Raw genomic sequence first — 10666 nt, forward strand, 5'->3', positions numbered from 1 at the left:
AATTAGCAAGAAATGGACGGAATCACCTCCCTCTCCGTAGTCTCCCATCCCGTATACGAATACTCCACCTGAAATCTGCACCACCTCAGATTCGTGGGGTGATGCCTTTAAGGGCAAGGAATGGGAGCCTGGCAGCGCAGCCTATCGATCGGAAGGCCTACGCCGCCATGCGGTGGATTAGCCCACGGGTCGCGACAGCTCCAAGAAATCCTTCGCTTCGGTCTACTCGTTCCTGTGCCTCGGAAATTAAATGAAGCAAAATAAAAGTAAAAACAACTAAAATAGACCGGAAATATGAGTGGTCACTCCATCACGCTATCGTCATACGATCAATTCTACGGATAGAGAAGTCGGAGAGTGGTCACCCATCATTTGAGGCAAATGCAAAACTCGTCTCTTCTTTTTTTTTTATTTTGCTCCAACGTCGTCATTCGTGGGCGTGTTGCATACGTGAGTAATTTTGTGGTTCGGAGCGATAACGAAAGTATGCCGCTCAACGCAAACAGCGGAAACGGCGATGTGACACTGATCTTTGCCTCTTCGACACACAGTTCCAGTTCAGTCTCAAATTTGTTGCGAATTTATTCGTCTTTTCCACGAATTTGGTTAGAAAAGTATTATGTGCTTCGTTGCCTGAAAATTGGTGTTCGATTTCTTCTACTTGTGTATCATGAGCACGATTAAGTGATATTGTTGCATCAAGACTAATTAAAAGATGTGGTTTTATCAGAGTGTAGAATGTCATTGTCAAGGTTTTATCAGTAAGTAAAGTAGTAATTATCAGTAGTGCCAGCGAATATAGCAGATCCGAAGATCTGACATTGTCACTCATTTTGATGAAAGCAATTATAGGGGCCTTCTTCTTACAAACTCAGGAAGGAAGAAATATAGTTGATAACAAATTTTACCCTTTTCTAAATGCATTAGAAAGTGGAAGCACTCGAACATTCTTTTTTATTATAAAATTTCTGGCAGCACCGCGAAATCAGCGTCATTGTGATAGTTTCGGAAACTATTACCATTCAGAAAAAACGCCTGCACGCAAATTTGCGAGTAGGGGTGACCAAAAAAAACCTGTGGCTGAGGGAGATAAAAAAACAGTGGTAAAACAAAACTGCGCATTTTTTTGTCCGTTTTTGTGCCTTTTTTGTTTTGTGCTATGCTCGGTATCAACGTGTGCAAGTTTTATAGAGGTATTGTTTGTTCTTATGAAAACAGGAAACATGGATAAATCATTGAGAACCTGCATCTCTTTAGTGATGTCGTGTACAGTATCGGACCACTATCTTTGCAAGTTTTAACAAATTGTTTTGAATGATACAGTAAACCTTTATTTGCCTGACATTTCGGCTTTTTCGCCGTCTTCAGAGGCCTAAATAGAAACCGATAGGAATCTTGGAGTGAGGATTAATTGACACATGGCCGGAAAACGACGAAAAAGTTTGATAACACCACTAGGAAGGCACAGACATGAAGCCCACAACGGAAACGATTACGATGTGAAATGCGTTATACTGGCTCACGAAACAGAAATATCGGCAAGGAAGACGTTGGAGGCGTTTTTTTATTCTTAAAAGAAGTCCTTCAATGAATAATAGGAATGAATGCTTGTCGATAACGAATGAGTTCCTGCCACTTGTACCGCTCTGTGACCTATAACCGCCTGATATTCTGTGTGTAGATCAAATAATCTATATCGTCGCTGGTGATCTACACGCAGTAATACTCATTCGCTGGTACACTGAGTGACAAGTGCGTGCAACCAGCCGCGCCACATCCGGTGGAGCAAAACGTAAGACCATTTTCAATGTAGATAGGTTTCTGTTTTCACTACCCTGAACGATTATTGAAACACTGACCCAGGGTGGTCTGGCACTTGACGGGATAAACGTAGCATTGTTCCAGTCATCCTCTATTTAGGCCTTTGAAGACGGCGAAAAAACCGAAACGTCAGGCAAATAAAGGTTCCATCTAAAAACCTCGCAGGCACACTATAGCAAAACACAGACAGAATATGCCGAGGTTTCAAGACAAAAGAACATTCGAACTAGATACAGTAGACCTTACTGGCACAACCTTTAGTTATTCTTTCATTCATTTCAATCTCTCAAGTTGTGCTGTGTGCAAGCTGTTGACGACAATGTCCAACGATGCCGTCGGACATTTTTTTCACCGCAGTGAAAGCAATATCTGATGAAGTTGTGGTACAACATCTTAAGAAATACTTTATGAAAAATTATCAAATATTCAATGGTGTAACAATCTGGGTTTTTTTTTCGGCAAATCGTGTTTTGGTACGAGAAAGTTTAACCCGGCGCACATCTAAAAAACCACCTTTTCGTCGATGTGTTAACTTTTGCTCGTCAGAAGACGAGAAGTGATTGGCTACACGCTTGCTTACACGATAAGTGAGTTCCTTCTCATAGGGCGTGGTTGGATCATCTATAAGATGTAAGTTGATTAGCTTTTACTGATTGGCCAGATCATCTGGAAAATCATCATCTCAGGAATTTAGTTTACACAAATTACACTGTATGTTATCGCAAACCTTACCAGAATCACAATGTTTTTTTTCATTGATTCTGAATTCTCTGAAGTTGTGTTTCGCTTAGTCTGTGACGTCATTCTCCGATGAAACCGACAAATTTTTCTTCACCGAGGTACCGAGACACCCACAAAATTTTTTCTTACCGCGTGGAGCTATGTCCGACGAAATCTGAAGAGAGTACCAATAAATTACTTTATGAGGTGCTTCAAAATATTGGATGGTATGGTAATCTGTTTTTTCGGATGTTTTCGAACTAAATAGTGCAAAAAATGCATGGTTCCAAGCAGGAGATATGTTTAAAAGAACGCTTTATCGTCGTTTGTGCGTTAATTTTTGCGGGTCAAAGAATTCCGGAGGTGATTGTTGCTCTCACAACCAGTCCGATTATGCTTCGTAGATGAATGTTCCGCTAATCATTTTCCTAAACATATTGCTGCTAACAGCATAGTTTTGAACTCACCAACCAGAGAATACGTTAAAGCTTAGGAAGTCATGAACATATACACTCCTGCTAGCGGTTTGTTCGACACCCACGTCACGTGGGAGGACATTGAGGAAGAAATGCAACGGGTGTTGGACACTAATGCTTCATTTGGACCCAACAAAACTGCTAGGAATATTGGAGAGGGCAAGGTAAGCTCACATTTTTCTGTCACTTGCATATTTCGCAAGCTTCTTGTTCTTTTTCCCACAAATTGTATTTTTTGCTCTTGTATATTCATTTGTTTTTGGAATTGGTAATGCCAGTTGCTCTTTCAGGGCGTAATGTCCATAATTGCACTTATAGAGCCTGACTGGCAACGCAAAGACAAGGATCTACCAGACAAATTTGCGGTCAAAGTAAGTTTTACCTCTTAATTCAGTTCCCATATTCTAGGTATTATATTTATAATACTTGCTTCCAGATGGTCACCGCACTGGCTCTACAACGCGTTATGATGAGTATGCTTGAGAAAACAAAAAACATGGACTGCAGTTTCGTCACTCCAGAATACATGGCTGCCATGGAATACATGCTGAAGCGTGTAATTTTTTCACATTTGTGATTGTTTAGCCCTAAGTATTACCTACTCAAACTGAATGAGAATAAAAGACAGGGAAAGGAAAAACAAGGAGAGAACTGTTGCCGAAGATTTGCAGTTCAGAAAAGAGATCAGCTATTTTTGCCAAGACTTTGTGTATATTTATCTGAACACTCATTGGATGCCCTAAAACCGTTCGTAAAATGTGTGACTAATTCCCTAATAAGGTCGATCTGTGGAATAATTAAAGTAATTTCTAGTTGCTAGTTTTCCACGATTTTGAAGTAATCAATACATAGAGAACTGAAGGTGTCTAGAAACGAGGTGGAACATAAGCATTCTTCCTTACTGTTCTAGAAATACAAGATTTTATACTCATTGAAATTCCAGAAATCAGATATATAATTTTTGATACCAGGATTTTCAGATTCACAACACTGAGGTCACCGTGTACAGCCACTTGATGAAGCTTCCAGAAGGCAAGGTTCCACTTGTGAAGGTTGGTTAGTCCATGCATGCATATTGATTCATTTGACTTAATCAAAGCAGATGATATTATTTCTTGACACGATTCTCCGCATTTTTGTAGAGATACATTGCCCTTAAAGGCATCTCCCCAGGAATCCGAGAAGGTACGGGTTTCAGGTGGGTTATGCCTATACGGGGTCGTGGATTGTGGAGAAGAGGGTGATTCCGTCTATTTCTGCGTAATTCCCAAAAAAATGGCCCTGAAGATGCGGCGCGTGCACAAGGCGCGCCCCAATTGAACTCGTTATAGGAAACAGCGCCCCGGAACCCTCGAATCCCCATCTTACGGGCCGTTTTATTACGGCAATCAGGAAGAAATAGACGGAATCACCCTCTTCACCAAAATCTATGACCCCGTATAGATCACCCGGAATCCGTGCCACCGTAGATTCGTGAGGTGATGCCTTTAAGGATAAGTGTGTCTAACCCTCTCGATTTTCCGCAAATGTTCGTAAAAAATCAGTCCATAGGTGGTTGTTTCGTATCCTACGGAACTTGGCAGTCCCAGCAGAACTCCCTGTGAACGCCAGAAGGTTCCAGATTGATATCTTCATATTCCAAAGGAGCAAAAACAGCCTTTTGCTCCTGAGATCACCGGCCACTTTGTTGATGGGTGTACGGTAATAATAACAACGTAATGCTTGGTGGATCCGTTATACCTGGACGCTGGACGGTGTCAAACGGTCCTAAGGACCCTTCAAACCTTTCATTCCTCTGAGAACGATAAGTCGCCACCATACCTGTCTAGGAGGATAAAAGCACTGGATCTACACAACATTTTTTGATCCTCACTTTATGAATGACTTTCTGTAAGTCACTGGATAGGCTGCATTTCCGTTTATAAACCACAAACGTTTGTAAATAGATTTCGAATGCGTTGCAGCATCCTGAAGGCATTTATCAACGCCGAACACTTTTCCTTCCATACTTCAGGGTCTGGACGATAGATCAAATACCTATGCGCACATAAACTACAAAAAACTAAACTGAACTGCGCACATAAATAGCGCAAGGAAACTTCTTACTCATTGCCGGGAAGTTCTATCGATGTTCTTTGCTCCTTCGCTATCATCGCGATTCAAACAACAATGGAGCAAAGAACATGGATGCAGCCATGCGTTCATGCGGTTACATCACGCGATTCCCATAATTTGACCGAACAGTAATAGAACTATACGGGGTAGTAGATTATAGAGAAGAGGGTGAAGAAGGTCCATTTTTTTCTAATTGGGGGGAGGAGGGGAGCGGGAGTCGGACCACCGGCTCCGCTCTAGCGCTATCGCAATCCGCTTGGGATGCGCCAACAAGTTCACTTCGATTCCGGATCGTTTGAAGATCTTGCAGAGGCTGGACGAAAGCCGACGAAGACAGTGCTTCTCTCCACCCAGACAGGTCTGGTACCAATTTCTCGTCCGTGGAGGGATGAAAGGCTTGGTGAGCACTAGGGCAGATTTGAACCTCCGATCGTTCGAACCTCTTACCGACTGCGCTACACCAGCCCAACTTATGGCTGTTCAAACAATTTAAATTTTAAATCAAATTTTAGTACTCTAGAACCTTACTTTTAGTTTTAGTCTAGTTAAAATTTATGTTTTGACGTAATATTTCAGTTTAAAGAATATTTTTAGTACTTAGTACTTAACTTTTATTTATTTTAGTTTTTGGTTTTATTTATTCGGCAGTTTAGTATTTTTTTAGTATTTCTAAAGTTATCTATAATTTTCATTTATTACATCTTAAAGTCTTTAATATTGTTTTCAAACTGTGTACGTCGGTTTTTCTCCAACGCTCAGACCTCAATGATAACTTGACAGGTGTTCTGCAAACGATGCTTCTTTCAGATCTACTCCATGAAAAAATTTTCGGAGAGCAATCCACTCAAAGGATATATAGTCATGGAATACGTGGACCACACCAAAATGATCCACATTTATGAAAATGTCGAACCAAAGGCTCTAAAAAAGGTCGAACTCAAGGTTGAGCATAATGGAACAGGTAGCCAAACCCACGATTTCAGGTACTTCAAGCAAAGGCGGTCGTGGAGGCGATGTCTCTTAAGTTCACTCAGGAGGAAAAGGAAGAGTTCACGGAAAAGCCTTTCAGTGAACTTTTTGCGCATTTGTTTAGGAAAGACGTAAGTCCATTGACAAAAAAGATATTATTTCTAGAAGAAGAAATTATCCAGAACGAAATGGGGGTTTTTCGAGTTCTCACCACCAATATCGTTATAATCACACCAGCTAAAATTTTAATAATTTTACAAAGATAACAAATTCGTTGCTAGGAATCACGGAATATCCTTGGAGTCTGAGAAGCACAACGTTTAGGGAATTAGCGTTTAAGCGCATTTTAACCAATGTTTATTTTTTGTTTTTTCAGAAATACTTGTAGTGGTTAGTAAAAGGAATTTTGGAAGAGAGAAAGACAGAAAAATGTTAATTCAGACACTCGGAAGCATGATAACGATGTTACGACAGCTCGACGACGGCAAATTAGCGGACAAAGCTGACAGATTTGAAGAAATTTTTCCAGACCACGCAGACTTGGTCCGAGCCGATCGGATACCAGATGAGTTAGGTGGGTCGAGGTGATGGTTTAAAATCAAAAACATCAATAATTAGAGTAAATGTGCACTCCAATTTTGTAGTCGGATTTCCGTTTCTTACTTATCATTCTCCTGAACCCAGACCAGAATGTGGCACTGTCTAATGTGTACGGATGTATACGAACATCTGGACAAGTGTACGTCACATGTGATTAGGTGTTTTCTTCAGGTATGCAGCGTGTTTTATGTCATGGCGACTTATGGGCGCCAAACATTTTGTGGAAGTCAGAACAAGGCGATATTGCTCCCGCAGCTTTGATCGATTTCCAGGTACTTATTGCACAGCAGTGCGAAAATGAAAGAAATTGATTAGCGGAATGAGTGGGAGAGCATTGCAATCAAACCTAGGCGCATCCCAAGAAGTTACATAGCTTTATCTTTTGTGAATTGAGTGAAGGTCGCGAAACCTGATGTATAAATCAAGGAATTTTCCGAATAGTTACGTAAATTTTGGGGGCGGCTGCGGCGCGCTCGGCTAGAGGTGCGCCGTAGCCACGCGGTCGATAGTTTGAAACCGGCCTAGTGCGAACCAAGCCTTTCATCCCTCCGAGGTCGATGAACTGGTACAGGAGTTCTCTGCGAGTTTCAAAAAGAACGACATGAGACAATGGCTGAGCCCCGCAAGTCATTATATAGTACACCAGCCTGAACGTCCGGCTAAAGCCGGACTTCAGGCTTTTTCTTGGTGTTCGCTCCGCTCGGCTTCACCGATCGAAAAGAAATAACAGTAGCGACATTTTTTGTGGATATTAGAATTGCTTTTTCTATCAACGCTTCCCTCATTTTTTTACCTGAAAATTTAAGCATAGATGAAAGATTTCCCCTAAACGCCCAGTTCTATATTTGGAGAACAATCAATCTTGATTTTACATCTATTTTCCTCTCAAACCTCCACGATTTGGAAACATTGTTCGAAATAGGAGTTTCCTTCGTTCTCAACTATCAGCAAAGAACGATGTGCTAACATGAAATGAAGTGAATATCACTACCGTAGTGATTAAAATAACGTTCTACGTCAGATCGCGTGAACTGTTGGCTACTATGTACCGTATTTAAGGAGCCACTCGCATGTGTGTTTCCTCCTTTTGAAAAAAGTAGGATAGCAGCGTTAGGGAGACATGCTGGGAATTAGATATGTGAAGGAACCATAGAAACCCACTCTACTGCGTTCGGGCTCCCGCGCACCAATCCAGCGTAGCGGAGACCGTCTCTCCTCACTCTATAACTTTCTGGCACCGGCGCACCATTCCGACCACATGGGACCCCCATTTTACAGCTACAAAAACGAAACGTATGGATTCAGGTCGAGGAAGTTCATTTGAAAAAAAAAATACGTGATCTATACCTGGATTGTGTAGATCATTTGAGTGCTATTTAGTGCATAAATAATTGAGCCAGTACCGTTCGTTCCTTAGCGCGATTGTGTATTCACTTTAAGGGAACGCGTAAAGCAGTGAATGTAGCCGTAGCCAGGATTAGGTGGCCGATGGGGCGACGGCTGCGTCGAAACGGAGTGGACGAGTAGAGCAAGCAAGTGGGGCGGGCAAAGCGTCAATAAAGCAATTACATCGGATGTTCGTCATGTAGCGACTCGTCGTGAACTCGTGTGCTGCTGAATGAGGTACTTGAAGCATGCGAACATGTTCTCTTTTTATTGCTCCGGGGCACGAATTCGAAGCCGTAGGCCCCGTTTCACCCAATTTTACCGCGTTGAAGCTGTGAAGCACCAAACCGACGCCATGGTTCTGTCTCCCTCTCTTTCTCTCTTTTTGGAATTTCTTGACTGACTGACTGACTGACTGACTGACTGAACCAAAAAAAAAAAAAAAAAAAAAAAAAAAAAAAAAAAAACAACACACACACACACACACACACACACACACACACACACACACATACACACACACACACACACACGGACTAAGCGCGTTGTTATATAGCATGATACCAACACACGTTTATAAAATTTCAACGACTTTGAATTGCAGTCAGGCCCATAGGCGCATCCCAAGCGGATACAGAGCTTTATCTTTGTTGAAAGATAATTTTTGTACACACTTCTGACTTCCTATTCCTTATTAGGTACCACAAATTGTTTTCCAATTACTGATTTTCTCTGAATTTTGTTTTGAAGCCCACAATACATCTCATTCATGAAAATTTTAGCGATCGTCTAAGTCGTATACGGATTTTTGGGTGTTCCAAAAAAGTTGTGGTAGTTTAAAATACTGATCTCAAAAGTTCAAAGTGATCAGTGGAAATTCTCACCGAAAATCTTCAGCTGATAGTAGGCTGTTTCCCCAGTAGTTTCGGATAAAATGAGTTATTGCGCTTGGAGAAGGAGTGCAGCTGTTGAAATTTAAGGCCTCGTTCAAAACAATATTTCTTAGTCGAGTGATCATTGTTTAAAGGCGTCACCTCACGAATCTAGGGTGGTGCGGATTTCAGGTGGAGAGTTCCTATACGGGGTCCTAGATTATAGAGAGGATGGTGGTTCCGTCCATTTCTTCCTAATTGCCGTAAAAAAACGCTCCTTAAGATCCGGCACATGCACAGGGCTGGCGCGCTCCAATCGAACTCTTTGTGGAAAGTAGCGCGCCGGAACACTCGAAGTCATACCTTCCGGACCGTTTTTTACGGTAATTAGGAAGAAATGGACAGAGTCACTCTCCTCCCCATAATCTACCCATAATCTAATATACGACCCCGTATGGGTATAACTCACCTGAAACCCGCACCACCCCAGATTCGTGGGGTGATGCCTTTAAATTTTCGTCCTCTATTAGAGAACCCAGCCAATCTTGGCTTATTTGTAAATAACATTATTTTAACTTTATTTAAAATTTTATTTCTTTTTTTCTCTTCTAAAACGATATTAAAAGAAATATGACGTCTGTAACTCTAGAATGGACATATGGGTAGCCCAGCAAATGACCTTGTTCGCCTGTTCACGACATGCCTTAGCGGAAAAGACCGTCGAGAACATTGGGAAGAGCTTCTGGAGGAGTTCTACGGATACTTAAAAGAGGAAGCGGCTGATCTAAAACTCCCATACACTCTCGAACAGGTGAGAACGATTCTTCTCAATTTATTTGTAACTGCTACTCAAAATTTTCAGCTTAAAGAATCTTATCGGCAATTCATGCCGTTCATTGGTTTTTTGGTTGTAATTGCGATTGGTTCCTACTTTGAACTATTATCCAAGGATATCGACGAGGAACAAAAGAAGAAGGTGCGGGAAAAATGTATTCTTTAGTGAGCAGTAATTTAATTGCTGCTCTTACAGACTTTGAAGGTCGTGATGGAGAAAACAATATGTCTGTTGGATGACGTGCTTCATTACCACGATCGCAACATGAAACTGAGGAAAGAAGAGCAAACCGTTTAGACAAGAAAGAATAAACTGTTCAGATCAAAAACTTTCCGAAATTCCCTTAAAAATTACATCTGTTCATAAATCTTTCTCGCTTTCGAGTGATACAAGATGTTGATCATCTTGTCTTACTCCATTCAGCGTTACTCCCGATGTTGATGGGTTGAAATCGTACTTTCTTAGATAATTGAAAATATTTCTGTATCGCCGATAATAAGGACGTAGCATGATGTCGCGTTCTGTGTCTCTGAAAAAAACGCCGGAGACTTCCGGAGCCCTGTAGTTAGATGAACGTGAATCCCAGAAGCAGTTAAACCCTAAAAGGATCGTGCTCGTATTTTCACACCATGATCTAGTTGTTCTGGAATTTTTAGAGCTCCTGTGCGATGTTTCGAACGGGTACAAGACGCGATAACCATTCAGCCCTAATGCTACAACCATTAAAAATCCAATTGGGGTTGACACAACACCGGAGCTAATCATGCAAATCCAACGCAACTATATCCCGATTACCTAAAGATATTCTGCGTGTAATTGTGTTTAAAAAGTTTTAGAGAAACCTTTAGAGCGTTTAATAGGGGTTGGATAAT

General features: G+C 41.4%; 1 protein-coding gene across 1 annotated transcript; it reads left to right on the forward strand.

Annotated features, from left to right (window-relative positions):
• Positions 1-3040: 3040 nt before the first annotated feature.
• Positions 3041-10091, forward strand: RB195_020082 (uncharacterized protein; the record flags this gene model as incomplete). Its single annotated transcript, XM_064188226.1, has 11 exons — positions 3041-3181; positions 3308-3388; positions 3454-3573; positions 3998-4069; positions 5940-6062; positions 6116-6232; positions 6543-6675; positions 6873-6973; positions 9609-9770; positions 9822-9935; positions 9990-10091. 11 exons carry the CDS (start codon positions 3041-3043, stop codon positions 10089-10091), a joined length of 1266 nt encoding a protein of 421 aa, XP_064044107.1.
• Between the last annotated feature and the right edge of the window lie 575 nt (positions 10092-10666).

Source organism: Necator americanus, chromosome II (genome assembly GCF_031761385.1).
Source record: "Necator americanus strain Aroian chromosome II, whole genome shotgun sequence".
In the NCBI taxonomy this organism is placed as follows: domain Eukaryota; kingdom Metazoa; phylum Nematoda; class Chromadorea; order Rhabditida; family Ancylostomatidae; genus Necator; species Necator americanus.